At 46.3% G+C, this 16448-nt stretch overlaps 1 protein-coding gene across 1 annotated transcript; it reads left to right on the top strand.

Moving 5' to 3' along the window:
* Nucleotides 1-496: 496 nt before the first annotated feature.
* On the top strand, nucleotides 497-6864 carry LOC311011576 (mitochondrial import receptor subunit TOM20 homolog; the record flags this gene model as incomplete). The annotated part of the gene is made up of 6 exons (XM_084006611.1): nucleotides 497-501; nucleotides 911-918; nucleotides 1258-1304; nucleotides 5800-5881; nucleotides 6001-6143; nucleotides 6268-6864. The coding sequence occupies 6 exons, from the start codon at nucleotides 497-499 to the stop codon at nucleotides 6310-6312; spliced, it is 330 nt and encodes a 109-aa protein (XP_083862737.1). The 3' UTR covers nucleotides 6313-6864.
* Nucleotides 6865-16448: the final 9584 nt, after the last annotated feature.

Below are 16448 nucleotides of genomic sequence, written 5' to 3'. Positions count from 1 at the left end.
ATAAAAGAGGTCATTTATATAGCCCTTATCAAAACGAGCAATTACCCTACGGTGTGCTTTAAGAGGCAGACATAAAAAAAAAAAAACATACACATTTAATACAGTATAACTGTCAAAAAAATAAAGTATAAAATAATGCCAATACATTTTAGTGATATTTATTGGCACTTTTTTATACTTATTTGACTTTCTTTCCTGACTCTTAAGGAGCAACTGCAGCTTTACATTTACATTTCCACAGAAATGTATGAACAAATATAAATAAATGCGAATGTGGTCACAAACTACAGATAGCCTAGCGTCTAACAGGATGTAACTTTTTCTATGACTTCCTGTCAAATCTTCTTGGCCGATGGAAACTGGAGCGCAGCTTTTAGGCTCCGCCTCCTGCTGCTCCGCCTGCTCTCGTCTACTTTCCAGGTGAGGCGCAGTTCATCTCCAACGAGCCTAATCGCCGGTGCCGATCATCAGCTGTTAATCATTAGCGGTCATTATGATGACGTAGCTGGGTGAAAGTCCGGTCGGATTCTCTGAGCACCGCGGTCGTCTTTTCCTAAATCCTTTTGAGTTCTCCTATCGCCTTTCCTTAACCCCGTGACGTTTTCCCCAGAGGTCAAGGAATAGGAGTTAGGACCTTATTTTTTTGACTATTTGACTGCTACCAGTGTGTCGGCTGACACGACCAGAACTTCCTGCCGAGTCAAGCTTTAGTTTGTGTTCATGCTGGTTGTTGGAAGAGTCAATATTAGCAGCTGTACTCACCCGTGTTTAAGAAAGACGTGATGACGTCACTTTGAATCTTGTTTTCTGAGAAACAAACGGAGGTTAGTCTCGACTGCTGCGTTGCTGCCGCTCTGACCAACTTTCCTTTCGTTTCTGGAGTGTGACGTCGCTCCGCCTCTTCCTGCAGCTCTGCTGGTGAGGTTGTTTCCTCCTCCCAGTTGTTCCAGTTGTTTCCACCGTAAACATCCCAAAGCCTGCCGAGGACGTAAGAGGTCACAGGAAACAGCTGTTTGGTGTAAATCTGGTTTTCACCTCTCTGCACGCTGAATACAGAGAGACAGAGACGTGTCAGCTGTCATTAAGTCAACCGCTGACACCGAGATCAACTTTTAAACCAATAGTTAGAAACTCAACAAACACCAAAGTCTGTCGTCTTACGGGGAGGTTTGAACTGCAACGGTTTCTTTGGTTTCTAATGTCTTCAAACGCTGACTTTGGGAGTCTGACTTTGTTTGTTTTGTGTTTCTGTTGCAGGGAGGAGAAAGCAGAAGGCAGCCAAAGAGAGGGCCGGCCTGGCAAAGGTGAGAACCAGGGGCGGGGTTAGGGGATGGCTACTTGGGCTCAAGCCCCGGATGTTTTTGCCAAAGCCCCGAATGTTTACAGTAGGGGGGGGGGGAGCTCAACGCGGTTTATGTCAGTCTCCCTCCCCTGACCGCACCAGAGTCTGGTGTAGCCTTCCTGCAGTACCGGAGTCCAACAGAGAGGCAGCAGCAGCGGGAAAGAAACCTGCGTTCATAGCCTGCCCTGCCAAGAAGAAGTGTGTCCTCTCTCTCTTTCCTGTGTTGATTCCGCCCGCGGGTTCAAATCGACATGTCAGATGGACGTAGCTACATGATGGACAGAAGAACGTTTTTCTCGGTGGCGCAACGACCAACAATTAACGACTAACGTTGGAACAGATGTTTTAGGTCTGTGAATGTTAACATTAATACTCGGTGTGTGAGAAGTTATTGACTGACAAAGTTGTATCTTTTAAGTGTGCAGGTGGCCGAGTGGTTAGAGCACATGCCATGAATACCCGTATACGCAACCGACCCCGGTTCAAATCCAGGCTGGTGGTCTTTTGCTGCATGTCACACCCCCCCTCTCTGCTGTGTTTCCTATCTGTCCACTGCTAATAAAAGGCATCTATGCCAGAAAAAAATCTTTAAAAAAAAAGATTTAAAAATAGAGTTTTTGCTAGATGGTTTTCATTACCGTCGGTTGTAATAACAGTTAGCATACGCAGAATATATGCCAGAACTTTGCGCATACATCTTTCGTCCCTCTGGGCTAAGCCTCGGATCTCCCATAATCCTAGATCCGCCCCTGGTGAGAACAACAGCAACACATTAGTGATGGTGAGATGAAGCCTCATGAGCCATCGAACCACTTGAGCCAATTGGTTCGAGAAAGGGTTCATTTCTTGAAGCTTCATGTGCACACGGAACCACCTACTGGCCAAGTGTGTAATCACAGGCAGCTGTATCTGAACCACATAATGTGTGATGCATTGAATTTTTGTGTCTGTTATGTCTGTTGGGAATGACTTTGAATTACAAAAAAATGTATGACCAAATCATTTCTGTACATAAATGATCACACATGCAGTGTTTCCACTAGAATTTTTTTCAGGCCCGGTGGTACCCACCGAAAAAACCCTAAACAGACGAGACGCGTGGGATGGTGTATTGGTGCAGTTGGATTAAGTCAGGTGGCACAGCAAGCAGTCTGCAATTCTGCAATTATTATATTTGCATTCAACATTTTTGTTCAACCAGAGTGTATTCAAGGTTTTCAAGGATTCAAGGAGAGAGTGACTTATTAAGGTGCCGGTTGATGGAAATTATCCAAAATTAGGGGCCAAAAAAATATGGCTTGAAAATGATGAGCATCACATTAATAGCTACAGATACTGTAAAACACTATAACGACATATGAGTGCATATATTGTCTCGTTTTATCAAGTAAAATATAAGTTATAGGTTTACTCAACAGCCTAATAGTTCATAGAAATTCAGGTAGAAATAGATTAACTCAGAGTTCAACAGCTTATCAAAAAACAATCCTTATTTTATTAACATAGGCTGCCTAAGGGCGCGATCAGTAGCGTGCCTCGGCACGGTTGCCCCCGGGGGGTCCCCCGCAGCTTTGCATTCACACTGCTCCAGCCCAAACAGGCTTTGGCCCGTTAGCCGGTTGTACATACGTCACCACGTCCTCATACTACACACGCATGGCTTGATGTTGTTTTTAAGGAGCGCCGTCTCTGCATATATTTCTCGACAACGCTCGAATGTGCGCACGAGCGGATCTGTGAGAGCAGGCAGCGCGAGGAAAGCGGATTTTGGACCGGCACCGGTCCGGTTCCGGCACCGGTCCGGTTCCGCTCACACCACGAGTCTGAAGAGTGCAACAGCTTATCAAAATACAGTGTCAACTTTCCGTGTTTTCAAAGTAGAAAGCGACATCGTGGTGGTTTAACGAGGCAGAGCGGCATCAGAACAACATCAAGCGCATAAAGTACACGAAGAAGAACGTAGCTGGAGCGCGCAGCGTGGATTGTTGCGGCCGCGCGTCTTGCGGAGCAAGTCTACTGTGTTGCGCGGAGGCGCTCCTAGTGTAAATGATTATTGATTTATGAATGAATTGATAGGTGGCTTATTTTTGGCGTATTGATTTTTTTTTTTTGGCCTGGCGGTAGGTCTCCTTGGACTGGCGGCCCCGGTACAATGGTAGGGGAAACACTGCATATGTGTATAATACATTTTTATGTATGTATTCTGTGTGTGTAAATTTTCCCCAAATGGTAATATCATCACTCTCCTAAATCTCTCTCTCTCCCTAAACTCTCCAAACTATATAAACGCTATCCAAACTCTATCCAAACTCTAGTATCCAAACTCTAGTATCCAAACTCTAGTATCCAAACTATCCAAACTCTAGTATCCAAACTCTAGTATCCAAACTATCCAAACTCTAGTATCCAAACTCTAGTATCCAAACTCTAGTATCCAAACTATCCAAACTCTAGTATCCAAACTATCCAAACTCTAGTATCCAAACTCTAGTATCCAAACTCTAGTATCCAAACTATCCAAACTCTAGTATCCAAACTCTAGTATCCAAACTCTAGTATCCAAACTATCCAAACTCTAGTATCCAAACTCTAGTATCCAAACTCTAGTATCCAAACTATCCAAACTCTAGTATCCAAACTATCCAAACTCTAGTATCCAAACTCTAGTATCCAAACTATCCAAACTCTAGTATCCAAACTATCCAAACTCTAGTATCCAAACTATCCAAACTCTAGTATCCAAACTCTAGTATCCAAACTATCCAAACTATCCAAACTCTAGTATCCAAACTATCCAAACTCTAGTATCCAAACTATCCAAACTCTAGTATCCAAACTATCCAAACTCTAGTATCCAAACTATCCAAACTCTAGTATCCAAACTATCCAAACTCTAGTATCCAAACTCTAGTATCCAAACTATCCAAACTCTCAACTGACCGCAACTCGCCTTCAAAAACCCACATTTTGAATGGAGCCTGAGGGTTCTATATAGCTGTAAAACCTCGCAGCAAAATCTGAACCACTTCCAGAAGCAATCACGTGGTACAGCCGGGCAGCGAGGCTTCGGACGTCATCATTTTTGGCTCCTCCCCTAAATGAAGCAAGCCTCGATAGGCGCTTCGCGGAAACGCCCCCTTCATTACTCGACACACGCTTTGAAGCCTCGGCACATCTCGTAACATCACTGGTTATTGTGTCTTACAACTTGCATTCTCTCTGTCGGCCATCAGGGGGCGACTCCTCCTGTTACAAAACATGTAATGAACTTTCATATAAATAACACGTACCATACAACCCTCTCTGTATCTTATTAATATGTAATTATCGTTGATACATATGTCATCATGTATAAGCATTAATAAACTGCACTACTGGAAGCAGTAACCACTTTATATGTAGGCTTTTATTTTAGAGGCAGAACAGCTTCACTTCCTGTTTTATTTTGACAGTTTGACTGACTCACAGATCAGAGCTTATTACCTTTTACAGGACGATGACTTCCTGTGACGTCTGACCTCTAAACAGGGTTTCCCAGGGGTCGGGGAGTTTCTGGAATATCGGGGGAATTTAAAAAGTATTTTGAAGACGTAGAAAGTCGGAGGATTTGATCATTTTTTGGGGCCGCGTCATTAAATATGAGGGAGTTTTGTTTTGATCATGTTATACATTTTAGTTGCAATAATATTTCCCACGCTGTATTTTTCTTTATCTTTTTTTTTTTTTTTACAAGTGCCCGCGGGTTTTTAAACCCGAACCCGACGCAGCCCGACACACCAGCATGAATTGTCGGCCCGAACCCGACCCGAACCCGACCCCCCGCGCGCCTGCATTGTTTTCCTCATACACTTGTTATCACGATCAGACAGACAGCAGAAGTGAATTCAAATGAAACTTTATTTAAAATTAAAAGATTTAACACAAACAACCGAAACTTTAAATAGCCTATATAAATAAATATGCCGTAAATAAATATTAAATTAAATCTTCACACAATAGCTATAGGCGTGAGTGCGTCACGCAGCGTCGTCAGGTGTGCGTCTGCCCCATGAAGCAGGCAGCCAGATTGACCAAACGTGAACAGCGATGATTCACAGCAAACAATATATAATTTACAACCTACAATTTTTTTTTTTTTTTTTTTTTTTAATGAAATGTGTTTTATAAAAAAAAGAAGCCCGAGGCCCGACCCGACCCGGCTCATTTGCGTATTTTTTGGCCCGGACCCGGCCCGAAACTTCGGGTCCCGTCGGGTTTGTCGGGCTGGGCCGACCCGTTGAGAACTCTACTATGGTTACTTGGTTTTTCAGCTCACACATGAACGGGTTTAAAATACTGTGTCTGTTTTTCTGTCCGCTCAACGCCGAGGCGGCCTGTTTTTATTCCCCTTCATGTGGGAACCCGGTCAAACAAAGACACCAGTTCCTTCCTGCGTCTGACGCTTGTTTGTCCTGCAGCTCCCAGACCTGAAGGACGCCGAGGCGATGCAGAAGTTCTTCCTGGAGGAGATCCAGCTGGGGGAGGAGCTGCTGGCTCAGGGTAACACCTCCTCACACCAACACCTCCTTCACATTCACTCTTTGTTTCTCCCGTCCGATCCTCCCTGTAGTTTGTGTAGTCCGTGGGCGTGTCCTCACGCCTTGCCCTTCGCTCCACAGGAGACTACGAGAAAGGCGTGGACCACCTGACCAACGCCATCGCGGTGTGTGGTCAGCCTCAGCAGCTGCTGCAGGTGCTGCAGCAGACTCTGCCTCCGCCCGTCTTCCAGATGCTGCTCACCAAACTGCCCAGCATCAGCCAGGTAGGCCCAACACCTCCTCCTTTACTATGGATCTCCTCCTGTTGCTCCTCATAGAAAACAAACAAACAAGCCACGGTTTAAAAGTTCATGAGTGGAACGTTTGTTCTCTGCTTCTGTCCTGCAGCGTATCGTGAGCGCACAGAGTCTGAGCGAGGACGATATAGAATGAGAGGACCGGGAGGAAGCAACCCCGTCCTCTTCCTCGCCCTCCTCTTCCTCACGCGGACCCCTCCTTCCACAACAACCTGCCAACGCCTCGGCCTCCATCACTCCGGCCGACGTCCAACACTTCCCCCATCAAGGCGTCCTAAAGGGAATTAGTTTTCCATCCCTGGTTTGTCCCCGATACTAGTGTTTGTCTGTTTTTGAACTTAAATGAGCCGTTCTTTGGGGTATTAAGAGTCTCCGGATCGTATCCCCCCATCATTACACCGTGTGTGTGCTCATTAAGTGGACTGGGTGTTAACATGAATCCGCTCCTTCCTCCAGGCTGGTGTAGCACACATCCTGGCAGCGTCATGCACCAGATTCACGGCGTGGAAAGTTACACGAGCGGGAATCTTCTCTCTGCTCGGACGCTTCAGAGTATTTATTGTTTCTCTTTCTGTCATCAGTCGTCTCTCGGTTTCTGGTCTCGATTTGGAAACAGTTTTTTTTTTTTTTTTTTTTAAGTGATGGAATGTTCTGTTCATTTTAAAGAGGACGACCCCTCTTCAGGAAAAAAATAAAAAACATGAACAAACTGAAGTTGTGGAGATGCTTTTATGTTGAAAGAGCCGGCTGAAGTTTAAAAGATGAGTTTACATTCAGGTTATTCAGGGTTGAACAGTTTCTTAGACGTCTCATCTTAATCTAGACGTCTTAATTTCTTTTATTTTTTTTGTTGCTATAATCTCGGAGGAAAGGGGACAAACAAAAGAGACGTCCCAAAGATCTTCTCCTCCAGAGAGATTCATCCACCGCGGGTAAACACCAAAACATCACTTTTTCTTTCTCATTTCTCATCTTAAATAACTGTTGGACTGGAATATGCCTTAAACCTGCATTCTCTCTGCTGGCCACCAGGGGGCGACTCCTCTCTGGTTGTATAGAAGTCTATGAGAAAATGGTCCTACTTCTCTCTGCTGGCCACCAGGGGGCGACTCCTCTCTGGTTGTATAGAAGTCTATGAGAAAATGGTCCTACTTCTCTCTGCTGGCCACCAGGGGGCGACTCCTCTCTGGTCGTATAGAAGTCTATGAGAAAATGGTCCTACTTCTCTCTTGATGTATTATCTCAGTAAACATTGTAAACATGAGTTTATGGTCTCAATCTCTAGTTTCAAGTCTTCTTCAATCCAGCATGATGTTCATTTAGTACATTATGGTCCATTTAGAGTCCACCAGACCAGGAAGCAGGGGATGCTTTAGGGGGCGGGGCTTACCTGCTGATTGACAGGTCACTATGCGTTTACACTTTGTAAACTCTTATTTTTAAAGGTGCTATACAAATTAAGTTTATTATTATTGTTGTTATTATAATTCTTCTTCACCCGGATGGACCTGCCCTCCAGATTAGTGCCGTCCAGTTCCAACACCAGCCGGACCGAGACGGCGCTCTGCGACACGAAGTACAACAGCATGAAGTCTCACATGAATCTGGTGTACAAACAAAAGCCAACAAACAAAGGCCAGTTTGAAATCATTCTTCCTTTATTTACATTCATTAATAACGACAGTCGACATTCATCAAAGCTTCTGTTGGACATTTCTTCCATGTCTTATTGCTTCATCCCCCAGAGTGGATTCTCCTCAATGGTTTCATTGAGATTCTCCTCCTGTCGTCACTGAATCAGAAATGGAGACTTAAACATATCGTAGCGGTCTGTGGTCTCCCAGAGGTGTAGATAGTAGTCCACATGAGTCCAGAGACCAGACTATGATGAAACCAGGGACTGTCAACGGTACAAACAACGAGGTTTCTGCCGTATTTATGTCTAGATGTTATTTTAAGTGTTGACGGAGCAGCTACAATGTTAGCGTAGCCTAGCTCCCATCAACCAGACTCCATTCAGAAAACAAGCATTTTAAGTTATTTGCTTGTCGTCTTGCAGTCAGACCTAAAAAAAACATGACTTTGGGGTTTTTACATATTGTCATCATCATGAAGTTATTTCAGCATCTTTTTTTATGTTTATTACAATAAAATAACAGCAAAATTGTTGGATGAATTGCGTCACATACGCTCCCACAGACGTGGAGGAAGTATTCAGATCCTTTACTCAGGTAAAAGTACTAATACCACACTATCAAATGAGACTGTGTATTTGTTCCTTTCAATGATTAATTTCTATAAATTAAATAAGATAAATGATTAGTTTATTCTGACAGGGCAGATGATCAGAGGTGCAGAGTTTTTACCAGAATCATTTAAATAAGGACTGAAGAATGGGAGGAGTTTGTCAGTGAAGGAGCAGCCAGTAAAGGAGTAGATAAGAGCTGCAGCATCCACGTCATAGAAGGAGACCAGACCCTCCTCATAATCCACAAACACCCCCACCTTCTGAGGCTGAGACTTCAGAGAGAGACGGACCGGAGGGCGAGCATGAGCTTTGTACTCATTTCCATTTCTCAACCATATAGTCCAATAACCTTCCTGAGGGCTCAGCTTGATTCCCCCCTTCCTGTTGATGGACTCTCTGGCCACTCCAAGATCCCAATCAGTCTTTCCTTCAACTTGAACCTCAAAGTAGAATCTGCCTGAAGAGAAACTCTGCTTTGCTAAGACACAAACACAATCAGAAAATCTCTTTGGGTTGTCGGGGAGATTCTTCCAAACACCATCATCACTAACTTCTTTCCCATCATCAGACAGGTTGAGATGATGATTTGCTGTATCAGGATCAAGAGTCACATCTACTGCATAGACCTGGACCCTCTTCAGCTCAGACTCAACCAGCTTCTTCATCTCTGTACTGAGCTTCTCCTCCAGCTGGGCCACAGCTTTCACCACAGTCCTCTCATATGATGGTGGATGAACTCTGACCTCTGTCCAGTCCTTGGTGGGTGGAGCAGCTTTCAGGGACGGGAAGCTTTGGAGGAGGAGGACGTGGTCTTCAGAGAGTGAGAGCTTCTCCACCTCAGTGCTTCTCTTCTTCAGCACAGAGATTTCCTGTTCCAGCTCTTTGATGAAGCCTTCAGCCTGTTTCTGTGTCGTTCTCTGCTTCTCTTCTATAGTTTTGATGAACTCATTCTGGACTCTCTGAACAGACTCCATCAGACCAGTAAAGACCTGAACACCTTCTGCTATCACTCTGTCTGCATCTTGCTCACTGAGGTCGACTGAGCGTTTGATCTCCTGAATCTTCAGTCGTCTCTTCTGGATCATCTGCTGAGCTTCAGCCTCTGTCTTCCCCAGCTCTGCCTTCTTGTCTTCATATTCTTCTTTCAGAGGAACAAACTCGTGTGTCTTGTGGTCTAAAACGCTGCAGAGCATGCAGACACATGTCTGGTCGGTCTTACAGAACAGCTCCAGAGGTTTATCGTGCTTCCTACACATCCTGCCTTCCAGGTTCTCCACAGGGTCGATCAGCTGGTGTCTTTTCAGGCCTGACATGGTCAGATGAGGCTCCAGGTGAGTCTCACAGTAGGAGACCAGACACACCAGGCAGGACTTCAGGGCCTTCAGTCTGGATCCAGTGCAGACGTCACAGGGAACTTCTCCTGGTTTGGCCTCCTGCTGCTCTGATCTGCTGCTGCTGGCTTTCTGTGGAGCTGACTGTCTGAACTGAGCAACCATCTCCGAGAACAAAGTGTTGACGTGCAGCTCAGGTCTCAGGTTAAAACCCTTCTTACACATGGGACACAGGTACAGGTCGTTAGTATTCCAGTGTGTATCGATGCAGGTTCTGCAGAAGTTGTGTCCACATGTTGTGGTGACTGGATCAGTGAACACATCCAGACAGATGGAGCACAGAAACTGATCTTCAGAATGTGGATAGTTTGCAGCAGCCATATCTACACACCTAGTGTGAAAGAAAAGAAAAACGCTTCATTTAAAATACCAGTTTAGTTGTTTATCATATATTATTAAGAAACACGTGTGATGACTGTTCTTCTGTCCTGTGATACTGTGTCTTGACTTGCTGAGAAACAAAGCGATGACACATCATTTTGTGTAGAAGTTTAATTGGAGAATAGCCCTGCTATCAAAGCTCTGCTTACTGACAAACATTTCCTCTAGCTGCTTCACAATAAAAGCCTCCCACTGGTCCTCTGGTGTAAAAACCTTTAAAAGTAGAGGAAGCAGTATTGATTTGTATTTAGTTTAACTCCTACATGTATACAGAATAATATGTAGATTTATGAGATTTCTTTTGGATGATATCAAAATAATGATTTCAATAATTCCAGAAAAGGACTGATAGATTTGTGTGCAGGACATCTCTGTCTGCCCCGAAACTGAAAATGATTAAACATTATTACATATGAGCATTACGTTAATTTATGAGAGACATTCACAATATGATTTATACTTATTGTGAATAAAATCTTATATATATATATATATAAAAAAAAAAAAAGCTTTTATATTTCACGCTAGCCTTTATTTTGAAACCGGAAGTTTTATCACTTCACGGCCGCTCCCGATTTGTGTGTGTCGGCTGACTCGACCAGAACTTCCTGCCGAGTCGAGCTGAAGTTCATGCTGGTTGTTGGAAGAGTCAATATTAGCAGCTGTACTCACCCGTGTTTAAGAAAGACGTGATGACGTCACTTTGAATCTTGTTTTCTGAGAAACAAACGGAGGTTAGTCTCGACTGCTGCGTTGCTGCCGCTCTGACCAGCTTTACTTTCGTTTCTGGAGTGTGACGTCGCTCCGCCTCTTCCTGCAGCTCTGCTGGTGAGGTTGTTTCCTCCTCCCAGTTGTTCCAGTTGTTTCCACCGTAAACATCCCAAAGCCTGCCGAGGACGTAAGAGGTCACAGGAAACAGCTGTTTGGTGTAAACCTGGTTTTCACCTCTCTGCACGCTGAATACAGAGAGACAGAGACGTGTCAGCTGTCATTAAGTCAACCGCTGACAGTGAACAGTGTTTTAGAGCTCCCTCTAAATGTCCCTCTAAATGTCTCAGGTAGGCTTTCAGGTCATTTCGCAGCATAACACAGCGCCTTCCGGGTCATTAAAAAAGACGTACGGCAAATCTGGAATGAAAAACGACCCTGTTATTTCATCCCCGAATCCCATTCATGAACAAAATATCTAATATCAGTTAACTTTAACTTTTCCGTTTTTAAAACGAATAACGGGATGCGAGTCATTTTCCGTTTTTCGTTCTTTTATTTTGAAGCGAAAAACGGGAAACGACTCGTTGTCCGTTTTACTGTCGACTACAAAACGAAAGTCGGATGGCCGCAACGTACGCGGACCGTTTATCCAGTCTAGTTCGTTAATCATTGTGGTCTCTCCCCCGACCCTCCCAACAGAAATCCCGCCCCCCCTCTCACAAAATAGTTCCGACGTCCATGGATAGAAATGTAAAAAGGGTTGTGTATCTTGTCATGACTTTTTTTTTTTTTACAATCTACAGTAGGCTCTAGCTCTATTGATTTCAATATGAATACCTAAAGTTACAGTATTTCTATAATGTCTTATATTATACATTATATTGTACTTTTGTCAGCCTTAAGCCTAGCTCAGTCATTATGCCAAACCACATCACATCCTGCTGTGTAATGAGCTTTATTTAACACAAGAAGATCTATTGAGAACACAGAATCCATATTTCCTTTTATTTTGGCGAAAAGTAATGCAAAAGTAATGTAAAAGTAGTGTAATGCCTTACAATTCAAAGACAGTAATATTGTAATGTAACTAATTACTTTGTATGACAGTAACAAGTAATAAATAATGCATTACGCTTTTGAAGTTACTTGCCCAAAACTGATTATCGTTGATACATATGTCATCATGTATTAGCATTAATAAACTGCACTAGTGGAAGCAATAACCACTTTATATGTAGGCTTTTATTTTAGAGGCAGAACAGCTTCACTTCCTGTTTTATTCTGACAGTTTGACTGACTCACAGATCAGAGCTTATTACCTTTCACGGGACGACGACTTCCTGTGACATCTGACCTCTAAACAGGGTTCGGGGGCGTTTCTGGAATATCTGGGAATTTAAAAAGTATTTTCAAGACGTAGAAAGTCGGAGGATTTTATCATTTTTTAGGGCCGCGTCATTAAATATGAGGGAGTTTTGTTTTGATCATGTTATACATTTTAGTTGCAATAATATTTCCCACGCTGTATTTTTCTTTATCGTTTTTTTTTATCGGAGTGTCTCCCAATTTGGTGAGTGGTTGCTATGGTTACTTAGTTTTTCAGCTCACACATGAACGGGTTTAAAATACTGTCTGTTTTTCTGCCTGTTTTTATTCCCCTTCATGTGGGAAACCGGTCAAACAAAGACACCGGTTCCTTCCTGCGTCTGACGCTTGTTTGTCCTGCAGCTCCCAGACCTGAAGGACGCCGAGGCGGTGCAGAAGTTCTTCCTGGAGGAGATCCAGCTGGGGGAGGAGCTGCTGGCTCAGGGTAACACCTCCTCACACCAACACCTCCTTCACATTCACTCTTTGTTTCTCCCGTCCGATCCTCCCTGTAGTTTGTGTAGTCCGTGGGCGTGTCCTCACGCCTTGCCCTTCGCTCCACAGGAGACTACGAGAAAGGCGTGGACCACCTGACCAACGCCATCGCGGTGTGTGGTCAGCCTCAGCAGCTGCTGCAGGTGCTGCAGCAGACTCTGCCTCCGCCCGTCTTCCAGATGCTGCTCACCAAACTGCCCAGCATCAGCCAGGTAGGCCCAACACCTCCTCCTTTACTATGGATCTCCTCCTGTTGCTCCTCATAGAAAACAAACAAACAAGCCACGGTTTAAAAGTTCATGAGTGGAACGTTTGTTCTCTGCTTCTGTCCTGCAGCGTATCGTGAGCGCACAGAGTCTGAGCGAGGACGATATAGAATGAGAGGACCGTGAGGAAGCAACCCCGTCCTCTTCCTCGCCCTCCTCTTCCTCACGCGGACCCCTCCTTCCACGACAACTGTTGCAAGTGAAGGTGCATAGAAGAATACACGGAGTCGGGCTGTGTCTCATAGTAATATGTATTGAACGAGTTAGCGGGAACAGGACTGACGCGTGACGACTGCCCGAGTCCATACACACACAAGCCCACTAGAGGGAGCTGTCGGCTACCCTACAACATCTCCCTTCCTTTAGTATAACACAATACCAAACAATAACATGGATAGTATCAGTCTTTAGAACATTAGTGCTCATATCCACATATCAAAATAGTGCAATAGGAATAGTGTATCAAGACGAGGCAGTAAGTCAATAGGAACCAGGACCTTTGCAGAACTATAACCACAAAATAGCAGTATCAAAGCATGCACAAAACAACCGAATAAGAACATTCGAAGTGACCATCTTTTTTTTTTTTTTTTTGAAACAATAATCCACTGTCCCGCATGTGTGTGTGTGTGTGTGTGTGTGTGTGTGTGTGTGTGTGTGTGTGTGTGTGCCTGCGTGTGTGAGTGTGCGAGCGTGTGTCAGTCTCAGCTCAGTGTATGACCTAAAGGTCAAGTCTGTCCGGAGGCTTAATATGCCTCCCGCTCCGGGAGAAGGCCCGGCCCTGTAACGCACGGCATGGTGTGGACACAGCCCGTGAGGGAGATGGCGGTGACCTCGGGGCTGATAACCTTGGAGACGTCGCAGGGCTGCTGACGACTTCCTCTGCATTGCCCCCGCCTGCATGGCCCCCGTCAGCTGCACCCGCGTCCACAGGCTGCTCAGGTGGCCGTTCTTCGTGAGCTGCTGGCTGTGGAGGGGAAACCTCTGCTGGTCGGAGATCGATCCTGTTGCGACGATACGCGGTTCCCTCCACGTTGACGAGATAGGACCGCGGTCCCACCTGCTGCAAGCATACACCTCTCCTCCATCGCCCGCCTGTCGCCCGGGAGTGGTTTCATCCTGATGGGCTGGCCGACGTTCAGCTCCGGCAGATCCCCCGCAGATCTGTCGTAAGTCAGCTTTGCTGCCTGACGCTTCACTCTCAGCTTGTCTGTAACCCCAGTGGTGACCTGAGGCTCTAGCAGCTGGTCGGCCACAGGGAGAAGAGTTCTCAGCCTCCGTGACATCAGTCGCTGTGCTGGGCTGCAGTGCATGCCCTCAGTGGGCGTGTTCCTCCAGTGCAGAAAAGCCTTCCAGGGGTCCTCGTCGGCACGGTCTGCTTTTCTGCATAAGCTCTTCGCAATCTTCACTGCAGACTCTGCCTTGCCATTAGCCTTTGGGTGTCTCGGGGAGGACATGACATGTTCGAAGCCCCACTCCCTCGCAAACGCCCGAAACTCTCCACAGTCAAACTGACCTCCACAGTCTGAAATGACCCGGTCAGGGATGCCGTACCTTGCAAACTGCGCCTTGCACCTTCTGATGGCCGTACCAGCTGACAGGTCTGGAAGTAGATCAATCTCCCAGAAGTCAGAATAATGATCCACCATGAGCAGGAAATCCTGCCTTGCGTAGCTGAAAAGGTCCATGCTCACCAGCTGCCAGGGACGTGTGGGGAGCGGGTGTGACATCATAGTCTCCTTCTGTTGCTCGTGTGCATACTCATTACACACTGAACACTGTTGTACATAGTCTTTGATTCCTCCCTGCATGTTTGGCCAGTAGAGAGTATCGCGGGCCTGTCTGAAACAAGCCTCACCCCCCACGTGGTTGTGGTGGATCCGTCTCAGCATCTCGGGGCGCATAGATTTCGGAATGATGACTCGCTGGCTCCTAAAAAGCACACCGTCCTGTGCGCTTATTTCATCTCTGATGGCCCAGTAATCTCTGATGGCCATGGGGCTCTCCTCTTTGTGTTCTGGCCATCCGCCCAGCACGACCGACTTGGGTGTTTGAAGACACACATCCTCCTCTGTGTGTTTCCGTATCTGTGCGAGGCGTTGGCAAGTGACGTTGAGGTAGTCTGCTTGCTGAATGGCTGCTGCGTCACACTGCTCCTGCTGCATGCTGCAGACCATTTCACGTCTGTACTGAATGTCCATTCTCTGTGGCGGGGTGGGGGCCCTGCTGAGCGTGTCACTTATGTACATTTCAGGGCCTGGCTTGTACACCACTGTGAGGCAGTAGTTCTGCAGTGTAAGGAGCATGCTCTGCAGGCACTTTGGTGCACTGAGAAGGGGCTTAGAGAAGATTGACACTAGCGGGCGGTGGTCGGTCTCATCGCCCCTCCCATATAGGTAGTAGTGGAAGCGTTGACAAGCGAATACGATGCTCAGGCACTCCTTCTCGATCTGGGCATAGTTTTGCTCCGTCTGGTTTAGCGCTCGGGAGGCGAACGCAACCGGCTGCCCCCCCTGAAGCAGGCAGCAGCCCAACCCGGTCTGACTGGAGTCACTCTGTATGGTGACTGGCTTGCTGACATCATAATAACGTAGTACTGGCACCGCCGTGACCAGCGTCTTGATCTCCTTCATAGCAGCATCATGTTTGGGCAACCAGTGCCACGGCACTTCTTTGTCCAGCAGCCTTCTCAGCGGTTCACACACCTCTGACAAGCGGGGCATGAACCTTGATAAGTAGTTAACGAAGCCGACACACCGCTGAACGCCTTTTGCATCCGTGGGGTTTGGCATGTCGAGGACCGCCCTGACCTTCTCGGGGTCAGCTTTGAGGCCCTCCGCCGACAGTACGTGGCCGTGGAAACGGACCTCCCTCACACGAAACTGCAGCTTCTTTATGCTCAGCCTCAGCTTCACTTCCCTGCATCTGTCCATGAGAGCAATGAGGTTTGCGTCGTGGTCTTGTACAGCCTCCTCCTCTGTGTCCCCACAGCCGACCACAAGGATGTCATCCGCTATAGGCTCAATCCCTTTCAAACCGGCCAGCAGCTCATGTTGTTTCCTCTGGTATAGCTCCGGTGCGACTGACACACCGAAAGGGAGCTTCAGCCATCGCTTTCTACCCCACGGCGTCCAGAACGTTGTCATCAGGCTGCTCTCCTCATCCAGGCGACACTGCAGGAATGCGTAGCGCGCATCCACCAGGGTGAAGACGCGTGCCTTTGGCAGCTTGTATAGCACGTCATCTAAAGTGGGCATGAGGTAATGGGACCTCTTCAGGGCTCGGTTAAGGGGCTTAGGGTCGATGCAAAGCCTCAATTTGTCTGGCTTCTTCACTATGACTAGATTGCTTATCCAGTCCGTGGGCTGAGTGACTGTGGTTAAGTGTCCATCCTTTTCATACTGGTCCAGCTGCG

The sequence above is a fragment of the Eutrigla gurnardus genome (genome assembly GCF_963514095.1).
Source record: "Eutrigla gurnardus genome assembly, chromosome: 3".
NCBI classification, from domain to species: Eukaryota; Metazoa; Chordata; class Actinopteri; order Perciformes; family Triglidae; genus Eutrigla; species Eutrigla gurnardus.
This window is presented reverse-complemented; position numbering and strand designations above follow the sequence as displayed.